Genomic DNA, 24,852 nt, shown 5'->3' with positions numbered 1-24,852 from the left:
TGGGATTGAGTGTACCCTCAGTAAGTTTTCTGAAACACCAAGCTGCATGATGCAACTGATACACTGGAGGAAAGGGATGACATCCTGGGGGGCCTTGACAGGCTTGAGAGGTGTGCCTGTGTAAACCTCATGAAGTTCAACCAGGCCAAGTGCAAGGTCCTGTGTCCGGGTCATGGCAATCCCAAGCACAGATACAGGCTGGCCAGAGACTGGACTGACAGCAGCCCTGAAGAGAAAGACTCGGTAATGTTGGTTGATCAGTTCAACATGAGCTGGCAGTGTGTGCTCGCAGCCCAGAAAGCTGACTGTTCTGGGCTACATCAAAAGAAACATGACCATAAGGCCAAAGAAGGTGATTCTCCCCCTCTACTCTGCTTTCATGAGACCTCACCTGGAGTACTGCGCTCAGCTCTGGGGCTCCTAGCACAAGGAGGACATGGACTCGTAGCAAGTCCATAGGAGGGACACAAAGATAATCAAAGGGCTGGAGCACCTCTCCTTTGAAGACAGGCTTAGAGAGTTGGTGCTGCTTAGCCTGGAGAAGTCTCTAAGGAGGCCTTATAGTAGCCTTCCAGTACCTAAATGGGGGCTATAAGAGAGCTGGAGAAGGAGTTTTTATAAGGGCATGTAGTGACAGGACAAGAGGGAATGGCTTTAAACTGAAAGAGGGGAGATTAAGATTAGATGTAAGGAAGAAATTCTTTTCCTGTGAGGGTGGTGAGGCACTAGCACAGGTTGCCCAGAAAAGCTTTGGCTGCTCCATCCCTGGCAGTGTTCAAGGCCAGGCTGGATGGTGCTTCGAGCAGCTTGGTCTAGTGGAAGGCATCCCTGCCTATGGCAGGGGGCTTGGAACTAGGATGATTCCAACCCAAGCCATCCTATAATACTAAGACTTTTAATGGTCCAATTTCTAATATATTTAGTATATTTGCATAACAGATTTTGGCATGGTCTGAAGCCTACTTTATAAATCCAGGCCTGATTTATCTGAGAAAATGGATCAAGAACTAAATTAAGGGAGTTTTTTAACAAACAAGGAAATTGGGAGGAAACTTGAGAAAACCCAACTTTTTCCAATATCCCATTAGGTTTCTCATATGCAAAATGCAGAGTACAGGCTCTGCCCCTTCAGTTCCTGTCAGAACACCACAAGTGATGTGAATGAATAATCTTAGAAAGAGCCCTGCCAGGTGCTTTTCAGAGACTGCATAACAAGATCCTCATAGCTTATTGACAAAATTAATTTCTTTCTTAATTTTGCCAGGTGTTTCAATACCAGATCATGATTAAACAAAACTCCAAAATAAAGTTATGAACGAAAAAATAAAAGACATTAATTATTATCCATACCTAAGCTCCTCCAATACGACTGTGCTGTCATATGGCCCCACTATTAATTCTCCAAGACTCCCATTGTCTTCTGTAGGGTGGAAAGTTACTTTGTACCCCTTCACTCGCCCAGGAGCTGGCTCCCATGTTACTCGGAAGCTTGACATAGTTGAATCAGAAGTTCTCAGATTTCGAGGTGGCTTAAAGGGTGAGGCTGCAAGGATGGGAAAAAAGGGTTTAAATCACGTTTGTTTACAGAAAAAAAAAATCAACAGTATGCTCTTATGTAAAAATCCATATGAAAATCCAGTATTAATGGCAGTCCTAAACTCTTTGTACCTTTCCTTTGACGTAAAGTCAAGCATCAAGAGGTAAAAGGTAAGATTTACTTCACTTAATTTCATCTATCTAACCAATAGGTATGAGAGCTAGGTTTGTTATTAAGGCTCCCTCCACAGTCAACAGACTGAGGGATAGATAGCGATTCATCTCACCTATCTTAAACATCCATCTGATCTTCAGCAAGTGTTGAGAACGGGTGGACTAACCACTGTCAGTCTTTCTCTCTATTAATTATGCAGCAACTAGATGAGCAGCTTAAGTTAGCCCTCTCTCTTTTATATGGCAGCAAATAGATGAGGCATATGGACCAAAAGAGAGAAATGGAAGCAGCTTCCCCTCAAACTAACACTGGAAAAAATAGAATTCACTGCAGGCAAAAATCACACCCAGACAGTACTCAGTTGCCAATATCACTTCTCAAGCTGATTCTTCTTCAGAGCTCTTGAGTCCCAAAGATCAGAGTATGGAGAGAGTGGAAGCAAGGACCCTTTCATACAAAAGGTCCTGCCAACAGTCCTGTCTCTTTACAGGCTCAGGGCCTGGCACCTCAAGCAACTTCACCAACCACAGATATGGCAGTATGTCAAAAAATAATTCTTCAGAGGAGTGCAGTCAAACAGCTTGAGTTTTTTAGGTCAAGAGCAGCTTCCTCTGAAGACTAACAGCTACCCAGTGCAGGTCAGTCCTCATAGACAAAGCCTGCTGCAAGCTTCTGTGTCACTTTTGCTTTGTATAAATCTAAAGTGCAGTTGTGGAAAATGCTGCAGCAGTATAATCTTAAGTATAAGTTGCAAAAATGGGAATTAGAGTAAACAGAAAGTCACCACTACCATTTATTTCGGTGTGAAAAAGTGGAGGGAAAAACAAAAAACAGGTTTTTGTACCGTTTTGCCAATGTCATTGTCTAGCTATAGCTGAAAGATCATAAATGTCCATAGATTGTGAATTCCCTGGAATTCCCATTCCCACTCCCACTCACAAGGAAAAGTACAGCCTCTCTGTCTCACCTCCTGTGATACTCCTCCCTGAATTATCATGACAGCTTGAACTAACAAGATTACTTAGGCTCCACTTTCTTCCAAATTGTGATTACCACAATTATTTACACTGAAAGCACAGAGGCATATCCCATATCAAGATGAACAAAAAATCAAAAGCAGCTGGATGATCTGAGATTTATCTGGTTGATTTGATCTGGATACCAAGAGAACATTTCCTTACAAAAATAAAGACCAGCATCAGACACATACTAAAGGCAGAGCAGAAAATTAGTTTTGCTTTTACCACAAAAGTTCCCTCACCAGGACTTAATAAATATTTTAGAGCTTCAGCTTCTGAGAGAAAAGAGCTTGTCCAGTAGACCATAGTCTCTGAGGTCAAGCTTCCAATTATGACTCTTCAAAATCACCTACTCCCCTTTTTTATTAATTCGGCTTTTCCACAAAAAATAAGGTGACCAAAGAAGACAAATCTAAGTAATAAGATGCTGGGTAGCTATTTAATCAATGCCCACAACCAAAAGGCAAATTGTGAAGCAACTGACAACACTTCATTTAGTCTATATAAGGTCTTCCTCTCAGACCTCTCAGAACACCTTGTTTTGACTTCTGATGACAGTTTTTCAAAACAAGTCCAGTATTTTCAATGATATTTTACACCATACTTACATTCCTAATATCAACAGCAAGAACCTGTGCTCAGGCTATGACATAGTGAAGTTCTGAACAATTCAAACTGTCTTCTTAACATCTGACATATTTTTTAGTTTGCCCATTCATTCATGATCTTGGCAGACTCCACCATACATTTCTAAGTATCATGATAATTAATTTTAGGCACAAAACTTTACTTATAAAATCCTGTACACACTTGTGATACATACCTGTTGTTCCTTCTGCTTTTCTCGATTTTCCTTGTCCAAAATCATAAATTGGGACAACACTGAGGTCATATGTAGTCCGCGGCTTAAGTCGCTTTAATATTATGCTTGTAGCAGGAGCATTTACTCTTCCAAACATTTGTCTTCCTCCGCCGCGTGGTCGGTAGTACACACGATATGACAAGACTTTCCCAGGTGAAGGCTGCCATCTAACTCTCATTGTATTTTCTGTTTCGTTGTCTACTGTCACAGTCCTGGCATTTTGTGACACTTTTCAGTGTAAAAATATGGATAAATGTTTACTTTGTCACATAAAGATGTATTTAAATGCATGCCTACAACATTCATTCTGCTGTATTAAAAAAAATAAAATTGCCCTTTTCAAAATTACAGTATTTGATTGTGGGGAATCTCACAGGCCACTGTCAAATTATTTTTTTCAATTGTAATAGACTAAACAAACACAAGCATACTTTCTACTATGACACAGCGTAACTGGAAGTTTTATTTAGTCACACTCTTCAATAATCAATTAATGGATTCAGCACTCTCAAATGAAAGTGATAAACTATAAAGCCACTGCTTTTTTATGAACACACTGTCCTGTAGAGTTAAGATTGTCTAACTTTCGCATTTACAGATCTTATAAGGCACTGGTAAATACCTAAACTGCTGGGTGTTGGGCTCCATAAAAACTATCTTCCAAACAGTGGTGAGTGACTTTCCAAATGCTTGGAAAATCACTCACCACTATGCACATGGACTAATAAAGCATTTTCTCTACAAATTGCAGCATTCAGCTTCTAAGAGATATTTTCCAGACTGTAAAAATTCTACAAATGCTCTGAAACGAACTGAAAGGTATGTAATGCTGGCTGTCAGTCAGAATAAGCCATCTAGGTTTTGGCAAAACAGAACCTTCTTGGCATGCCAGAATCAGTCAATGTTTCATCACATGGTAAGGTAGATTTTGCAGGCTACAGTATCGTCTCCCAGTCCTAGCAGGTGACAGTTTCTGTGTTTATACCAGAAAGATGCGATGTTAGTCTCAGGTCTGGGTCTATTGATAGGCCTGACAGCAGGTTCCCTGGACAGCACACTGAGAGAAGTAACAAATGATCTGGCTAAGCTGCCTACTTAACCAGGAGAAGGCAGGACAGCTATTGCTGCTGTTCATGAAGAAAGAAGGAATATGTGGGACAGCAGTCTGCTTTGACTCTGGGGAGTCACCCCTTACCAATGGCAGCAAACACCACTCTTGTGAGAACTTAAGAACAACTGGGCCAGGGAAAAAGGTTAATGTAGTTCAGCAGTCTGTCTCCAACAGTAGTCAAAACAGATGCTTAAGAAAGAGTACAAGAACATGTAAACACACAATGCTTCCCAAGAGCACTTCCTCAGGCTTTATATTCATATGGCCCCTTTAGACAAACAACAGAAACATGAAGGCTGACACAGGGCATCCCTTCATTCATTCTGGCTTCTCTACTTGCCAGTTCTTGCTATAAGGCCGCAAGCTATGCCTGCCCTCTCAGTGTTTTTTACTTTGCCTACACTGCAGGAGAGGCTTGAGCCTGCTTTGACTAACACTACTTGATGTTCAGCAAATAAGAAAAATGATCTCAGGACAGGTAAGTAACAAACATTAAAATCACTCAGTAAGCGATCACTCAGTTTAAGGACTGTGAAGGTTGGAAAGGGCAATAATTTGGAATGGAAATTCATTGATTCTGTGGGATTTACCCCATCTTTTCTTCTTTCTCTATTCATAGCATTTCTTCCACCTGACTTCCAGCAGTTATACAAAACCTGTGAAAGTCTGGCTTTAGAGTAATTTGCAGACAAAATCATATCTTAAGGTGGAAGTAACTCTTGCTGAATCCAAATCTACGTGACATAGGAGAGATTTTCCTTTTATTTAATGGTCAAACAAAAAAAGCCAGAATGGACTGATCTGATGTGGCATTTTGGTTTGTGGGGAAATTTCAGGAAAAAAAAAAAAAAAAGGTGAAGAAAAATAAGTTCCATTTGCTTTAAAATATCATAATTTCATCAAAAACAGAATGTTACAATAGTGGCAATGGTGCACTACACTCACCATCAGTAAAAGCCTCTCCTTCTACTGGGTCTCCTTCTCCACTGCTGTAGGTTGCATATACTGAAATCCTGTATTTAGTCTCCGGCTCCAAGCCTTCTAGCATGGCATCCACTGTATTTCCAGGCACTCTCTTCTCTCCCATTGTATCATCATAAAGCGATTTCCACACTATCCTATAATTGTTAACTGCTCCTGGAGCTGGTGTCCATGATAACCCAACTGTAGTGTCAGTTATGTCTGTTGTAACCAAATTACGTGGTGAACCACGCTCTACAAGAAAGAAAAGAGCAAATTGTTTTTAATGCAAACAGCAAAAGTTAGCAAAGTACAAATGGAAAAGTAAAAATCATCATAAGAGTAAAAGCAAACATTTTCCATCAATATTAGTTTCAACCACATACATTTGTAGTTCCAAGAGGAAATTGATGGATTTTTCAACAAAATGCTTAAAGCTAACTTTAAACTATGAATGATCCTCTCTCTTACTATGTAAGATACTTGGCAGTTATGCTTTAGCATATGCAAAATAAAAATGGCATTAATCAAATACTTGGAATTAAGCAAGTGCTTAGATGTGCTCTGTGGCTTATTTAGGTAGGCTTTGACTCTTAAATAAAAAAAATTATTTCATTCATTCCTCTTCATGTGTGTAACTTTTTTCGGGGTGGGAAGGTGGTAAATAAAGGAGACTGTTACCTGAGTCAAACAGTCCTTTCTCTGATGACTTTATTTTCTGATTTAATAGTACTAGTCTTATCTTCCAGACTATCACCAGATCTATCAGCTATTTCATTTTATGTTTATAACTTATTTGTAGTGTGTTTACTTCATGCTGCACTTACAGTACTGGCCTGGGCTCAGCAATAGCAGTCATTTTTTCCTTCTTAGTAGCTGGTGCAGTGCTGCAGTTTTGACTTTCAGCCTGAGAAAAATGCTGATAACACCAATGTTTTAAGTTGTTGCTCAGTAATGTTTACTCTGACCAAGGACTTTCTGAGTCTCATGCTCTGCCAGGGAGGAGGGGAAGCCGGGAGGAAGCAGAGACAGGACACATGATCCAAACTAGCCAAAGAGGTATTCCATACCACATCACGTCATGCCCAGTATATGAACTAGGGCAGTTACTTGGAAGGGCTAGATCACTGCTTGGTCGGGCTAGGTATCGGTCAGCGGGTGGTGAGCGGTTGTGTTCTCTTCCCTTGTTATTTCCCTTATCATCATTATTATTGGTGGCAGCAGTAGTGATTTGTGTTATACCTTAGTTACTGGACTGTTCTTATCTCAACCCGTGGGAATTACATGCTTTTGATTCTCCTCCCCATCCCTCTGGGAGTGGGGGGAGGAAGGCAGGGAGTGAGCAAGTGGCTGCATGGTTCTGGGTTGCCAGCTCGGCTTAAACCCCACGACAAGTATAAAACACTCTCCATCTTTCCACTCATAAGACTTGTACCTCTTTCCTCCTTGTAGTTTGTCCCAGCCAGCTTGGAACAAAGGAGACAACTCATTAGTCTGTGAAATACAGCTGACAGCTGTATGCATGAGTCTCACCTAACACATCGGAGTAATTCCACTGCTTAAAAATGGAGCTCATTGGTCTGAGGAGGCACAGTGAAAAGAGTGCTTCTGTTTAATGTTTAACATACATTTATAACATATGTTCAATTTTGCTATTGCAGTGGCTGACTTTGATGGCAGGAAAGGAGCGCTGACTGGTGAGTTTATTGCAACGGCCTCACTGCAGCAAAATCTGCAAAAGGGATCTATGAAACCACATCCACATATACACAGAAGTACTTGATTCCTTGGTGTTTATTCTCGGTGGTCTTTCTCCCTGTACAGACATTCTTGAGAGACTGCTTAGCAAGAGGTCTTAAACACCTGAGGTGGCCTCATGGCATCACGATTAAGCTTCAGTGCACTGATAAAAATATCCTATAACCCTATATTATACCACAGAAGCCACGGGACCAGATTCAAAATCTCTGAACACAAAGAAATTCACTACCTATCCAATTTCCACTGCTTAGACTCATTGCAAGAACAGACCTCACTGTTCTGAGAAGCCTGAAGCAGTTTCAGTCCTAGACTGAGCAACAAGTTGCCCTACGTCATATACTGTGCTGTCACTTTTCGTATTCGTCTTTCACTTCCACTGCAAATATGCAACATTTCCAAACATAATGCCACTGGAGCAAACAGGGCTACCTGTAAAAAGCTTTATTTTGCAATTATTTCATTGCCAGCACAACTTCATTAAAACTGAGCCAATGAATCCCACTTGGTTTAATGGTGAATGGAAATTAATATCAACCTATCTTAAAACAGTGCTTACAGTATAATAAAAATTCAATACCTACAGAGATTACAGAATCAGAAGGTACCTCTCCAATCACAAAGCTGACTCTTAAATATATCCAATAGGGCATGTAATATAATTCCTTTGAGCATGTAATATAATTCCTTTGTGTTGTGGGGTTTTTCTAATTTTAATTCACAGTCTTGGGACATCCCATCATGTTTTTCTGCAGGCAATTCTTTTTTCATCCTAACTCCGCATCAGTTCTTACAATTTTACTCTTCAAACCAGCTTCTAGCTTCACAATATAAATCACCACAAATTATGTCCTCTTCAAAAAATGTTTAAGATACAGAGGGTTTGGTAAAGTTTACTTGGTTTTCATTTCACAACAACAGTCGTTGCATAGAGTGAAAAAGTTATAGTAAAAAAGCTTGATTCAACTCATGCTTCATGAAGTCCCACTGAATTCAGTGACTGCACCAAATGAAAGTCAAGGCAGAATCTAAACTCCAAAGACTGATTTTCCTGGAAGCCTGAAAAAAAGATTCGCCTTCAGAAGTAAATTACACCAATTTTTCTGTCTGCCCTTAAGCTTCTACTCCAAAACCTTGGCTTTTTCATGCAATTAAAAAAAAAAAAAAAAAAAAAAAATTTAAGGCAATCCAAATGGAAAAAATATGGAAAACCTAACTTGATAGAATGCACAGATGTCTCACAATAAAAACCTTTCTTTCCATATTTTAATGTAATACAAATATACAAGTCACTTTATTTTGGCTACTTTAAAACATGGCTCTGCCACAACATGATTTCAGCATTAAAGTATCTGCTACCACAGCACAATTTTTGCAAGTCTACTTCTGGACTTTACAGCTCATGATATATGTTGGAAACACTGCAAAAATAATTGTGCATTTAAAACCGTTATTGATTAAGTCATTATTGAGGTCATTAAATAACAGAAGAAAATAATTTGCTTGGAATGGGCTGTAATGAATACCATTTACTGTTGGTTCTGAAAGAAATAATCTTTGGAACTAAATGTCTTTTTTATAAGGCAAGGTAAGAGAGGGAAAAGCGACTGGGATTCCTACCAAACCACTAGAACTAAATGGAAAATTTTTACTTCAAATAGTTGGAAACTGCTGACAAGACAACTTACCTAGTAAGAGAAATCAGACTTTTTATATGTTTCACTGCAACTGAGAACATTTCTTTAACATAACACACTAACTTGATTTGCACCTTGTATGTGAGGTGGAAGTTCACTGACAGCTTTTTTCTGCTTCACTGAATCTCTCACAACTTCTTTGGTATTAGGAGAACACCTGTGTTTAAGATGCAGTCCAACTGTAAGTCTTAATTTCTTAGGATTCCATTAAATATTATCTAAGCTGCTACACTCACAGTCAAGGAACATATCTGTGCTCCACAATAACACTGGTATCATGTACTCTAGAAAACATAAAATTAGACCTACGAGATATTTTCCCTTGGATTAAAACCAAAATACCTAGTTACCTTGCTTCCATTTCACAAAAAAAGAAAAAAGAAAAAAAAAAAGAAAAAAAAAAGAAAAGAAAAAATCCAGAACTGTGACCACTAAGCAGTCATTCTGTTCTTTGGTCCATGTGTTCAGAAATGCTTGTTGAACATTTGCCTACTTGCTTAAACAGAATTGATAAGGAGCAGAGAAGGACAATGCATACTGTAAGAAAGAAAAGTGCTGGCTGGCTGGCTCACAAGTGGTTATCAAAAGACTCCTGTTTTTGCTGACTTGAAATGGAAGCTAAAGTACACTCATTATTTCATACTGCCTCCAAGCCATCAGCAAGTGAGGAAGCAGTTGGTTTCCGAAAATTATCCCCTAACAGGCATTAGGTCCTATGGTGTTCTGGAGCACCAAACCAGCTGGTGTAAACACAGCTGTAAGCCATGGTGAGTACGTATACAGTAAAACAAAGTGCTTGCGTGGACAGGTCAAACCCTTGCCTAGACAAGCATGCCAGCCACCAGTTTCAGGCTATCAGATTCTCTAAGCAGTCTTTAGCTCAGTGCTGGTCTGCCACAGTCCCCTGAACCTCTACTATCACTCAGTGCAGAAGCACTCTCAAAAATTAACTTAGTAACTTTCAGTCAGGTGCTTTTACACCCAGTTCTAGACTTCTGCAATGCCCAGTTTCCACGTTAGGTTTTTTCACTATAGTATGCCAGAGACACACTATAATATTAAAGCAGTTTCCCTTTGTTCACTTGCCTCACTTCCCATAGCTCTCCAGCAATCGCTGTTGTTACTGAACACTGTGAATCAGCTAAAATTAAAATGTTAACAGTCATAAAAATGAAATGGCGTTATTCAAATGGCCTTTCCCCTCAGAAACATTTACGCAACTTCAGATGATTGCAGTGGGAGTTGTACATGCCGTTTGGACCCAAAGTTTAAACAGTTTCCTGTATGTGCTCTTAAAACCAGCTTTCAAAAATAACCTGAAGCAGTAAATTTCACATACAGCCATGTTTCATTTCAGCTAAACATTGGATTGATGTAAACCAGCATCTGAAAAGGTCAGAATCAACTATATAAGTGAGCCTTCTCTTGCAGAGGCATATACTTGATTCCTGCCTTGTTTACATTAGGAATATCCCATTAAGTAGGCAGGCTAGGTCGCTGCAGCCAATGAAAAGTGCACCCACCAGATGAGATGGTCGCAGGATCGCTTTAATGATCAGACTCTCCTCAACATTGCAGAAGGCAGGCACTTTGGTCAGCTGATACCCTTCCCTCCGAACCACAAAGTAGAGGGTTATTCCTAGAGTAAAAGCCCTCAGGCACATAGAAGGGATGGTGCAGGGGAGAGTCAAGGTTTTGCTACACAAAGGGAATGCTCACTTGACAGTTTTAGAAAAAGTTTCTTGCTCTTCTCTACTGGGAATGCAGAAAGGTGAGAAGATACACACCAGGAAAGTTCTGACCCAAAACAAAGGTACTCTGGCCAGAGCACTTCTGAGTCCCTGCTCTAGGATAAAGCCAACAGGAATTCATACTCAGTCCTTTTAGCATTTTATCTACCTTTTCCAACACTTAAACAGTTAATGCTAATCTCAACTGTCTAGAAATATCTTTTTATTATTCATTCAAACTTCCCCTGTGGTTTGTTTGTTGGGTTTGTTAGGTTTTTCTTTTCCTGATATATATTTTGTTTCCTGTATAAAAGTAAGAAAATTTTCCACAGATTAACAGAAGACAATTTCAAATGTCAGATTCAAAAATCTTGGAATGTATAATATTAGAAATGCATGAAACAGCATTAAATCTCATGAGGACACACTGGGTCTTTGTTTCCATCAGGACGGAAGCAGGACTATGTAGTCTGAACATTATGTAAAGTCCCTGTGATATGCTAAAAACATCATTGTAACAAAATGTCACTTGAATTTGTACAATGATGTCTGTAGGAGGTCATTCATTTCTAAAGCATTCTTATGGTACCATAGAAACAGCAAAACGAAATAATTTCTTTTCCAAATAACTGCTATTTTCTGACAAAAAGGAGGGCCTCTCCCCAAATATAAGCTCTAAGAAATGTATGCAACAGAAAATAACTTGAAACTGAAAAGTGACCTAGTGATGACAAGTTTTTGTACTATACTGATTTAGTACAGCCCAGTTCTCACAGCACATACAGGTACTTATCAAACAGGATGGCAGGACTAGGCCCTATATCACTGAAACATAAAGGTTCTCTTTCTAAAGTGAAAGCTACTGTGATGAAACTAGGTCTCAAACTTATCTCCTGAACTTAATACACCACACCTCTTGTTGTTTATTCTAAAGCTTACAAAGATAAGAATAAAATGGGTTGATATATCTGATTATCTAGACTAGCAGTCTCATTTATTTCAAAAGAACTACATCCATTTACACCAACAGCATTTCTAGCTTAGGAACTTCACTGATGTAAGTGGAAATGCTTTGAAATTTCTCAGCACAAGCAAGACATGAATCTGAACACAATTCTTTCCAGAAAAAAAAGAAAAAAAGACTTTTTTTTTCTAAATTCCTATGAAATTTGTATTACAAATGTAATGACTCCCCCGCTTAGAGTCAGTGACTGAAATATTGTTTGTTCTGAAAAATATATAGCTGCCAGCAAAAGGACACTCATAAAATAGATCTGCAGCTTTTAAACTTTTCAAACATTCATTAGGATTAAATGTTTGTGTAGATTGCTTAATCTAGCAATGATTTTTTTTCTGTAAAACAACTGCAGATTATGAAAGTGAATCTATTTAGCAGCTAATGTACAGTATGTTCTTTTCATCTGACAGCATGCCTTTGGGCAGCAAACCAAATTCTTGCCAGACTTAAAACCACCTCTCTTATTAAAAAATAGATTAGAAAAACAGTAGCTCTCGCAAACCACTTGTCTGTTGCATTTACATTCACTGCCCTTACCATGTTTGTCATTGTTAGTTTTGGTGTACGATGACTTGGGTAAAATCATATGATTCTCCCAAAAAAATGAAGGCAAAATGGGGGGTTTGGGATGTTTGGGAATAAGAGGAAGACTTTTTCCTAAGGCATTCCTGTGGACATTTCTTGCTTATTCTTCAATTTGTATTTATTATATATCATCAAATCTGTATTTATTACGTATCATCAAATAAAACTCAGTGCTAATTTGTTTAGTTCCTCCAGTTGTCACAAGCCTTGCTCTACCACATGGCAAATGGCAGCCTGCACTGCCTTATTTTAGTTTAGCAGTTTCAGTGACACTGAGTGAGCTGACAGGAATCACAGCCAACTAAATACGTCTGAGGAAAATTTTTCCATGGCACTTTTATAGAAGGGCTCCAACCAAAGCTGCCTGGTGATGGATCACCATGCACTTTTGAAAGTGAGAAGATAAAGTGGAGAGTTTTCTACAGCACATATTTTGTATGTGCAGTTGTGTTTAATGCACTATGAAATATAAAGCTCCAGAACTTTCACCTTCGGATGGTACTTCATAACTGCAGAAAAAATCAGCCAGTGACTGAAAAAGGCTGTATAAAAGATCAGAGCATTATACATTTCCTAAAATATAGATTACTGAAAAAGGAAAACATACTCCTGCATCAAAGGGGCAAAAACATTGTTTCCCTTTTTCCAATTCAAAAACACAGAAAAGAAATAACCTATTCTCTTGGAGTAACAATTACCAGTATGGTATGGAAATTTTCTGATTACTCATTTGCTAAACTCTCTATACTGTGTTGTCCATGAACAGTTCCTAAAATTCTGATCCTCTGGCATGTGTTTTATCTTTGAGCTGGGCCAGATAGCTATGCAAACAGCTTATAGAAGAGATTATGCAGTTACTTGGGGGAATGTTTTTTCTCTCTGTTTTATGCAGTGAATCAATAAGGGCATGCATATACTTAGCAAAAAGAAAAACAAATGAAGAAGCAGAGATTAGCCAGCTGGTAAATGATACCAGGTACACAGAATGATTACTGGCTGGGTTTGTGTGGATTAATCTTCCCAAGTATCCTGAAACAAACAAGCCACTTCAAAACACTGAAAAAAAATGCCTTGCAGAGCAAAGCACAGGAAGAGAAGGAACTTCCAATAGAAATTTGTAACTACTAAAAATACTTTGGAGATAACATACGTAACTGAAGGACCTTCAATCCATGCCTGGGCAGACATCTTCTTGCAAATCATGTTTGAGCAGTCTGAAAAATTATCAGTTTTTCTCTCTCTACTGAAGGCTACCCTTGCAACTGAATACAGTACCAGCCCATATGAGTTCTCCTACTACATGTACAGCAAAACAAATCATTACTGAAGGCAGTAAGAATGTTTGTCTACACCCTCAGTCTCAGGGGACCATTTAGTGATTCAGTAAAATTCCATTAACATCTGAGACCTTGGATTTTTCATTTCCTGCCACTTGACTATACAATAGCTGGAGAAGCTACTGTATCCAGCTCCTCTTTTCTCACTTTCCTACTGGTGCTGAAATGTTCGCTGCACCTAAACTGACTTTCCTTAGATGATGTTATCAATACCATAAACCAACAACTGTCACATTTTGAAAGGCAATCTTAAGCCTAGCTCTTGATAATGATAATGAACTGAAGTGGCCAGCAACTATGGCATCACTGACTGAGTAGGTTTGGTGAGAAATCATATGGTGAAGACATCAAGTAAGCCCCACTGGGATTCCTCATAGAGGAAAATACTTAAGTGCTCAGTACTTCAGTGCTGTTGGCAATGAAAAACACACACTGCACTATTTTGTTTCTCAGACACCATGGCTCATGGAAAAACTAACTGAAATACTTAACACTTCTTTATGCTTCCTTTTACAGCTTTTTTGTCATTACTGTTGATAAGTTTATTTCTCCAGGAGTTAAGATCTGTCCCATTCCCAGCCTCGGTCAGACAAGTTATGTCACTCAAGTATTCACTTCACTGACCTGTGTAAATTTTCAGGCAAGACCAACTGTATTTATTTTAGCTTCACAGGCAGCACAACTTCTCTTTTCAAGTAAACTCTATACTAAGCTCTGAAGTTTGAATGTTGGCTTTCAGTTCCAAAATTGCAACACTTTTACTCTTAATTGTCTGGTTTTCCTCAAAGTTTTTGTCTTTTTATCCTTCAATGGGGTAAGAGAGTACCATACAGTAAAATGTCTTATACGTACTTTAACAGATATTCTGAGAACCCTTCGTACCATTAGTCAGAGAGTCTTTTAAAATATGTATGGACTATGTTCAAAGAGTTTTGGTCTAATTTAAGTATTTTTATTACCCCACGAAACTGCTATATGCTGATTGCTAAAATACACAGTGGATGTTCCATGAGAAAACATCATGATTTATGCCCCTGCTGTCATGCAAACAGAACTTTGTATTCTAGTCTTTACCTTTGATCACCCAGTAACGACTGACATCTGTATATACTCTTACTAACATTTTATCTAACCAAGAAAAATTTAATAGACAGCTTCAATACAAAGAGTAATGTTTTCTGGAGTGTACCCTGACAGGATTTTCAAATCCAGCTGAATCTTCAAAGTGTATGCATTTGAGACAAAAAGCTGTACCTGCCAAAATGGTGAAAGTAATTTTTAATTTGATTTTCTCCCAACTCAGGAACTGTATAAAAAGTAATTCAGTTAAGTGACAGGATGTTTATTTATTCATATTGATCCCAAGACAAAATCTGTCCCAGAATTTTTTACATAAGGTTTTAGTTCAATTGCTTAGAGTAAAACCTCCTATAGGAATGCTTCTGTGTCCTTTTTAATGCAACATCCATTTTAAACTCCATCTGGTTGCATATAAACCCATTCCTGAGCTATAATCAACTATCCTTTTAAATTCTTTGACTCTTAAACCAATTTTCCACTGCAGAAAGACCAAATCAGAATCAGAGCCCTCCTAGGGAGGAGGAGGTGGAGTACGGAAAGGACAAATAGTCTCTATCTGAGACTGAATTCTGATTTTCTGATGACTGTATTCTCGATTCTGCTGTATTTCATTCACTGCTCTCTCCATTTAGAATGTGTATTAACTGAAGCTCTAGGCAACACCTTAGAAGACTTTTCTATTGCTCAAGTTTTATGATAGGCTAAAAAGCTAAGCTTATTTTATGAATTTGCAACACACCTGATCACTCCAGAGCTCCATATTAGTAAAGGTTCTCTTCGGTTTACTACAAAGATAATCAGTTAAAATCTTTCCACCAAATGTAAACAGTTAACTTAGTCAACCCTTCAGTAAAATTTGAGGCATCTCCCTAAGGAAGTGGACAACTCAGTCTGTTTAACAGAGAGACAGACGCCTCTCAAGATTTGCAAAGGAAGACCAAGGCATTCATCTCTCCGCTGACAGAGAAAAAAAATGGGGTATTAGGCTCCTCTGTCTACTTGGCATCTATTCTGTTCTTATCTGAGAGTGAAATTTGTATTTCTGGATGTACAGGTTTAACAGAAAGAGTAAAGGAGACTCTCACCCAGCATACACTACAGCTTTGTGAATCCACTGCGATGTGGAGATGTGAACTCAAACTCTCCCAGACAATAAGGGCTACAGCTACATCCCTCCTCTTCCCTTCAAAAATGTGTTAGCTTAGTTAGAATACCACACAAAAGGAAGTGGCAGCATTCCCACCAACAGGGAAGTTCATTAAGTCATTATCACCTCTGGCCTTTCTAGAGGATATGGGAAGAATTCAGCTATCTGTTCTCCTTTACTTGGATTTCAGCAGGGTTATGGGCAGGTGACAGGTTCTTTTCTCTTATAAAAGAGGCATTTTGGATCTTGCATGGGTAGTGAAAGTGAGGGAGTTAGGGAACTTTCAACATAAATCACAAGGTGCCCGATTCTCTGATGGTTGCACCTTGTCTCAGTGCCAAGTCAGTAAATTGGATAGTCATCTGACACTTGGGTAGTGAGCCAGGCAGGAGGTTGGTGCCTAGCTCTCAGTTGGTCCTTCTATAGTCAATGAACAGAGAAATGCTTCGTTGAATTAAAAATGAGACCTCAGGTGGAGTACCTGCCTTCCAGAAGTATATGTCTTCCTTCATCAATCACTGAAGAATCCTAGAGAGTCCATGCTGCAAACCGCAGTGTTCAAATAAGTGCCTAAATATTAGTGGGATGAATTCAGCATATTGGTGAATCATTGGAACTAATTTTTTGTTTGTTTGTTTGTTTTTCCAGGTTCCTATTTAAAATAGATTTTCTGGTTTGTTTTCTAACCTCTGTCATAAACAAAAAGTTAAACTGGAGAAACTGAGGGCCAAGTATATCCCTACTTTAACTCCATTAGCATCAATGAACGAGATTCAATTCCATGTAATTAATCTGAAAGATGTTTTCAAGTGCCTTGCCCACACAGCTGCAGTGCCAGACTTCTGCAATACATACCTGTCCAGCACAGACCACAGTCACACTTCCTTTCAAGGCCTAGAAGGCAGCTTTCCCTATCCTCTGACGTTTAACAGAGGACACAGAGAATGCTCACAGAGAAGTCTGGGAAATTCTCTGCCTGAAGGCAGAGAGCAACCTCCCCTCTTTATGAGAGAGTCTTTGGCTCCAATTTACACTTTTGCTAGCATTCTATTAATGCTCACCTCCAGGTTATTACTCCCATTAATTAAAAGCAGGATATGATTCATTATTCCTATGACTAGACTAGATGTTGCTTCTCTAATGAAAATATGGTCCCTGAACACCGTCCAGTTTCAGTTCAGTACAAACCCCGCAAATTTTCAAATGGATGAGATACTTTAACCCCGCTAATTAATCCTGTTACATTAAGAACAATCTGCCACTAAAATTGAGTAAGGTTGAGAGGTATAAGACAAAGATATTTCAGTAAGGCTGGTATGGAAGTACAGTCAGTTTTTTGGTACTTCTGACAATACTTTTTTCAAGACTCCCAGAGTCCCCTCCACAACCAGTGATTTGACTCCACTGTTTTCTCTAATGGACAGTAAGTTTGGAAAATCCCTGTAAAGTAGAAGAATGTCTGTGTGCCTATTTTTCATTCACATATTTACTTCTACAGAAAACTCAGGAAGACAGTATGCTTTAAGAGACCTTAAATATTAGTCAAATAAATGAATGACTGTACAGAAATAGTAAATAATTACCTTCAAGTGTTTCTCCCTCTCCGGAAAGGGCCTCTCCTGCTCCAGATGCATACAAGGCAGACACAGTCAATGCATACCTAGTGGCTTCATCTAAGCCTTTCAGCACTTTAGAGGTAGTGTCACCTTTCACAGTCACTTCCTTAGTTTCACCTCCTGAGACTGGAGTGTACGTTATAAAGTACTGCTGCACTTTGCCAGGAGCAGCACCCCAAGACAGTTTCATTGTTGATGTTGTAGCATCAGAAACTCTCAAATTTCTTGGATTTCCTCGGACTGCACATGTCAAAAGATGTTGAAAACAAGTTGAAGCAAGCTTCATCTAGTGGTTTGTTTTTTAGGTTAACATAGCTTATTGCTGAAAAAAATTATTCCTGAATAGCCTGCACTAACTCTGCTACTGTAATCAGGATTTTATAATTCTATCCCCACAATCCTCAGGCAAAAATGCCCAGTAAAGTCTTTTTTCTCCTATTTTTTCTGTTAAAACAGACTCAGTCCTGGAACACTTATACATACTAGCACCTGAATATATGTTCAACTTCAGCACACCAAGGTCCGTGCTGAAGTCACTGTCTGCACAATCAAGTCACAGATCACCAGTGAAATGTGAAATTAACACATTATGGTTTCCTACAAGGTTCTTTTTGATGATAGTTTTTCTGTTTTCTAATATTTAAAATCGCATTGAAGTTTCACCAGTGATCAGGACATTTCTACTGTCTCCGTACTTTTTGTATTTTGTTTAATAAAGCATAATACCTGTTAAAGGATCATACATTTTCATACAAGTTAAGGTCACAGTGATAAGTTTACTACATTAAATGTTTCATTTATTCCTTGTTAGCCATTCAGAACAAAGTGCAAACAAGGTCTTTTGCTGAAAAGAAGTGTAATTTATATAATTGATAATATGAAGAATCACAAGGACAATTAATTAAACATACAGGTAGATTCTTCACCAGCTAGGTGCTGCAGGTTCAATGGACTATATTTTAAAATTAAATATTGCAATTTTGGTAAATTATATTGCCTTAAATTACATCTCAACTAGGCTTGAGTAATTTTGTAATTCCCTGTTCATATGGGATAGTACATATGGCCAATATGGGTTATTTTATTCTCAGTATGAATATGTCAAATGCAGGGAGTTCTTCTCAAGCTTGCTACATTAACAGCATTGGTTATGTACCTTCATCAGTTTTTGCATATCCGTTCAGAGAATTCCCAGGCCCAGACTGATATTCAGGAATAACAGATACTTCATATCTTGTATCCTGGATCAAGTTCTGCAGAACAGTTGATTGTTCATTTGCTGAGACAGTCACTTGTTTCCTTTCTTCTCCCGTAAGTGGTCTATATGCAAGCCTGTACCGTAGGACATTTCCTGGCGCTGGAGTCCAGCCAACTACAAAGCTATCAGTAGTTTCATCTGTTATCCTTAAGTTTCGAGGAGCACCTTTAACTACAAAAAAATATAAACATATCATTTGTAAATATTTGCTTTTAATCAAGTAGTATCTGAAATAAAATCAGTCCAATAATTCTGTTAGCTTATCCACTTTATCAAAACAACAGTTTATATTACCATCCCATTGTTTTAGTCATTTCTGAAAATTTATGGGCCAGAGTTACAATCAGCAGTGTAACAAAACTGTCCCCAAAAGTACATTAATCTCAGTTTATACAGGCACTTCTGAAACTTAAGATAGCCTGGCTGTGTTTAGTGGTAACAGTCGAACTGACTGTGTGGGACACTTGGGAATAACTAGTAGGGAAATATATAACACAACAAAATATACAGGTTTCTCTGCTGTGGCCATTTGCTTCTGCATGACCTTCGTTTGCAGAGAGCTGACTACACACAGACAGCTCTCTGATTTTAAAGAAATGACCAAAGGAAATGCAACAGGGAAAAAAACCCCAAAATATCCAAACACAAAAGCAATTCTGTTGCTTTAAATTAAATTCTCACAACAAAAATTATATTCATTGCAATATAAATTGCATCTAGTGTTTAAAAAAGGCTTCTGATTTTAATTACAAACTCAAAGACAAAAAATAGCTTGTTATCCCAGAAATTAAGAAAAAAGGGTAGTGAATCATTTAATCTAGTCTGCTCCTTGACAAAAGATACAGCAGCTCAGGTCATTTCATATGAACTCAGTGGCCACACCAAAGAATAACTTGACCCTTCCAACATCCATTAAGATCTAATGCACTGCAAGTTGCCTATCAGTATGTTGCATTGTCATTTAGGCTTTGGGGTTTTGTTGTTTACTATCTAAATTATAATTCAACTAGAACATTATATGCCAAAAGGATTGCTCTTCCATGTTAAATTACATGCCTGTTAAGAAAGGAGCAATTATTAGTCATAGTTTTAAATAATCAAACTTGTTTTCTACTCATGAGAAACACAATACCAAATTTCAAATTCTTTAAAAGCTTGAAACCAAAATTAGTTACAAACAAAACTGTCTGGCCCAAATTGTTAGCTAGATCTGCACAGACCACCGCTGATGTTTACATGATTGCAAAAGAACTCTTCTCAGACATATTGAGACCTCATCAGATCAAGATGCTGACAATTATTTAAGGCATAATCAGTTACAACATGGGAACACTGATTATTTTTATTAAAGCTATTCCTTCTCCTGTCCCTTATATTCAAAAGCTACATTTTGTATCAGCCAAGATTTTGTTTTCCTAAGGGAAAGTTATGTGTGGCCAAAACATTCTGACTAGTACAGTCATGGAAACATGCACACCAACAGTGAAACCTGTATCTTCCAAATTTAACATCCAAACTAAGCTATTTTATAAGCATGTATTTCTATCAGTCCTAAAATGAAAGAGCAATTAACAAATTTCCCTGCTGTTTCTTTTGCTCCCTTGGAACCATTTACATCACCAAAGGTCACAAATGACAGCATGGAATAATGAAAAAGAGTGGATCAATATTTTAAAAAGCACGATTTAGACTAGACTGAGTATTGTTCTTCTTTAAATGAGTGAAAATGCACCACGGCAACTCTACCAAGAAAAGGTACTGCTACCATTACATTTACAGCCTACCACTTACATTTACAGCCATTAATCACATAAACTCTCAGTGACATCAATGGAAGTTTTGAATCAGTAAGAGTTACAGGATCAGACCCATGAAGTTCTGATGAGAAATAGCTGACCAAAAACTCAGCCCCCTTTTATCCTATGGTATGTAAAACAGAATTTCTATTAATATAAGTTAGGCGTAGACATGGCAAATTTCATAGGTACGTGCTTGACTTTAAATGTATTAAAGTGAGCGTACATTCGTGCATCAGAATCATAACTATTAAATAGAACAGAATAAAGTTGGAAAGGACCTACAATCATCTAGTCCAATTTAAGTGTACATTAAGACTGATACATGACAATGAATATATTATTGACAACATACCAGTTGAAAATAGGCCACTACAGAGAAACACAGGATCCATCCAACTTTCAGGGAAAATAAAATCTAATCTTAAAAAATTAAAGTGGGCCTATTATTGGAATTTTATATCTTTACTAAATGCATTGAGAGACAATTATGTTTATTCTCATCCCACATACCAGTACAGCTCCTCAGGCTTAGCTGGCTGTTCCACATACACCCATTCTCTCAATTAAGCAAATTCTCATTTGAACATATGACTCTTTCATGTCTGAGAATGACGGGAAGCCTACCTTCTAAGGTGGTTTCCTCTCCATCCAAGGGAGGGCCGTCACCATCTTCATATTCAGAAATCACACTGACTGCATAAGTAGTTTCAGGTAGCAAGTTTGTGAGAACTGAGCTAGTACTTGAAGCTGGTACTGAAACAATAAATTCTTCTCCACCAACTGCTACTTTATATTTAATGAGATAGGACAAAACCTCAGATCCAGCTGGAGACCAGCTCACTTTGAAACTGTCAGATGTTACATCAGAAAAGACCATATTCTTCGCAGGTACATAAGCTGTATGGAAATAAAAATGCACAGATGAGGCATACTTGCTACAATATTTTTAACACAAAATCTCTAAAATAAATTTAAAATGTCCCTCAATAATATGATTTATTCTTATTGAACAGATATTTTGTTGCACATGCAACTGTATTTGTTTTCTATACTTGCTTATAGCCATCAAATGTCATTATGATCCTTTTTAGGTTATCTCACATCATACAACATGAGTAAAGGCACCAACTCAGTGATTTCTTGATAAAATGAGAACAGTCCATCTAAAAAAATGTACTTATGAAAACTTAAGTCAGAATCTGATGATCAACTTGGGTTCCCTATGTCCCATGAACAGCAGTAACATTATACCCTCAACAGGAACTTAGAATCCTTAGGGGTTTTTCAGATCTAGATTAGAAATAGGACAAAATAAATCCCGGTATTTTTTTCAGGAATGGAGTCAAAGGGGAAACAAGGAACTTGACATGAGGCACAAACACAAACCTGACATCCTGGGCTTGTTTTGCTTGGCCTAGTCAGACTAACAGTGGGGATGTTAAGACTGCTTGAGCCCTCTAAAACAAAGGCTGCTTTGCTGGTTTGTTCCTCAAAGCTATCCTGAAACAAAAGGCTTATTTTTAAAGAGAGTGGGGTTTATCAATACTGGGGACTATTCAGTGTTATTGTTCTACTAAACGTAAGTAAGTACACCGAGGGTGCAAGTAATCATAAGTAACTTTAGCTGACCAAAAGCGAGTCATTTATAAATTTTGTAAATATTAAACACTACCCAAACTTGACAAATTTGGATGCATGTGAAGACCTTCATTTCAGCCTTTACAGTTAGATTGAGATTAACATCACCTAGCATCTGGTGTCTCAAATTGTCTTGTCTACACCCATTTCTGAGGACTTACCCAAAAACTTATCAAATCACCTCTGGCGGTGTTGGCATTGCTCCATTGCCTTTGAAATTCTAAAAGACAAGCTTACACTAGCTACCTCATTTTGGACAGCTATGAAGAACGGCCCTAGTTAGTAACTGTTTTACTCAAGACCCTGAATGTAAAAGCACAGCACACCCACTAAGGTCATTCCAGATGGACACACACTATAATAGTTTTCTAAGTACCCAGGAGGAGAGGGGGAAAAAAGGTATTTCTCCAATATTTTTTTCATCTCTCCTTTGCAATTAATTTCCTCCATTGCTTTTAATATATTGAAAATGAGAACCAAATCCCCAGTTATTAAAATTATCATTTGTATATGGAGAATTTAATCAATGGCAATTCTTTACATAACTATAAGCACAAAACATTGGTTCAGATCTTTTTTCACTGCATTTTCTACATTTGGCTAAGTAATAGTAGTTACTTACATTTTTTCCTTATAGCAGCCAGTTCCTGCTCAATCCGTAGGCAAACAGACTGCGTAAGTTCAAATGATATTCTTTGAAAAGCATCAAAATCTTCCACTGTGTAAACATGGGTTTCAGCAGGAGGTGATGCAATTGCTTCTAACTCTGTACGTACTGCATCCTTCACACCAACTGCAAATATTTCTACATCTGCATCCCTCAGCTTTATTGCAGGTTCTTTAAAAGCATCTGACGATTTTCCATCAGTAATAAGAATCATGACTCTTGGCACATTTGGTCTTGATCCTTTGCTGGTAACAAATACTTTCTCCCTCACATATGTCATCGCTTTGCCTGTGTTTGTAGATCCACCTCTATAGGGGAAGTTGTTAATAGCCTGAATTATGTCTTCCACTCTGTTGTATCTGTTCAAAGAAAACTCCATATGGGGATCTCTGCTGTACTGGACAAGACTTATCTGTACTTTTCGAGGTGATATCTCAAAGCTTTTAACTAACACTTCCAAAAAGGCTCTTACTTTAACAAAATTGGCGATACCAATGCTGTAGGAACCATCCACTAAAAACACAACATCAGCTTTTACATCCACACCACGTGAGCATTCTGCAAAGAAAAAGAATCACCACTATAAACACATATTCAATAGCCACAGCATTACATAGCTGGTCGCTTATAAAGAAAATAAACCATACTAAGTAAAGCTGGTTTTCATAAATAATAAAGATATGACATTAAAACAAGCATCAGAGGTACAAAAACGTTACTGTGTGAAAATAATGTAGTAGCTTCTTACTTACCCACTTGAACTTTTACTTGCTGCGTTTTTTCCATTATCGTTATTGGCTCACTGGGGGTCAGTCCTTTCATTGCATAAACATTAATTTGATATTCTGTGTCTGGAGAGAGATCTTTAACATTCAGAGCAGTAGTCTGAGGACCCACACTCAGTACATGTTGTTTTCCACCAGATATCATTGGAATGAACTGCAGCCGATAGCCAGTAATTTGGCTTGTTGATGGATCCCAAGTGATCCTAACAGATTTTGAGGAAATCTGAGTGGCCACCAGATTTGAAGGAGGCTCCACCACTGAAAGCAATCAAAATTAAACCCAAAATATTAATTACAATTATAAAAATATTTTCTTCTACATTTTTAGTTCTGGAATAAATGTAGTTATTTTTGCTTAATCTTTACTAAAAATGCCTTTATTTTCTATTTATATTTTTAATCATAACTAAACACAAGTGCATTGCAGGGCAGTCCAAATAAAAGTTTTTTCCCCTTTAGTACATTTTTCCATAGAAGTGATGCCTGTGATCAAATGGGCTGCATGAGACTTCTGATAACTGCACATCATTGTGTTGCCCTTGAAACTATGGAATAATGGAGTTATTCCAAATCTACTACATCATATTCTTCTCTCCTGTATTTAAATGCACAAAGCTGAGACCTGTTTTCCACACTTGCTAAATGAGGCAACGGATCAAACTCCAGAAAGCAAAGGAAGTAGAGATAGCAGTTTAAATGTGCATTAGAATAAACTGAGATTAATAAATACACTTTTATAAAAAATCTCACCTTCTTCTCCACTAACCAGTTCACCTAGTTGTTCATCAACACCAGAGCACACTTGCAAGATAATTTCATTCTGTATATCCGCAATTCCATCAAAATTAGCCACATTGAACACATGCTTCAGTGAAGGCTGAGATGCAATTAGCTTGAGTTCCTTTGCATCTGCTGCTTTGATTCCTAGAAGTTGCAATAGACAGGACTGTGTTAAGTGGCCACAAAATACAGACACCTGTGAATGTATTCATAAAGTACCAGAACATGCTGGAGTAAAGCTGAGTTCAGTTCTGTCTTCTGTCATTATCAATAATAAAACTACAAAATAATGAT

General features: G+C 38.0%; 1 protein-coding gene across 1 annotated transcript in view; it reads right to left on the bottom strand.

The window, feature by feature from the left end:
* The window catches only part of COL12A1 (collagen type XII alpha 1 chain), a gene marked incomplete at both ends in the record, with an annotated part of 100,790 nt that overhangs the window by 64,046 nt on the left and 11,892 nt on the right, over positions 1-24,852 (bottom strand). The window contains 9 exons of the mRNA XM_080615307.1: positions 1,351-1,543; positions 3,554-3,820; positions 5,649-5,918; positions 17,599-17,871; positions 18,788-19,060; positions 21,313-21,585; positions 22,949-23,551; positions 23,746-24,036; positions 24,529-24,702. Of these exons, the coding sequence (XP_080471433.1) occupies positions 1,351-1,543; positions 3,554-3,820; positions 5,649-5,918; positions 17,599-17,871; positions 18,788-19,060; positions 21,313-21,585; positions 22,949-23,551; positions 23,746-24,036; positions 24,529-24,702 (2,617 nt within the window). The remainder of the gene's footprint in view (positions 1-1,350; positions 1,544-3,553; positions 3,821-5,648; positions 5,919-17,598; positions 17,872-18,787; positions 19,061-21,312; positions 21,586-22,948; positions 23,552-23,745; positions 24,037-24,528; positions 24,703-24,852) is intronic.

Source organism: Psittacula echo (genome assembly GCF_963264785.1).
Source record: "Psittacula echo genome assembly, chromosome: 4".
Classification (NCBI taxonomy): Eukaryota; Metazoa; Chordata; class Aves; order Psittaciformes; family Psittacidae; genus Psittacula; species Psittacula echo.
The sequence above is the reverse complement of the archived record's forward strand: the minus strand, read 5'-3'. Positions and strand labels throughout refer to the sequence as shown.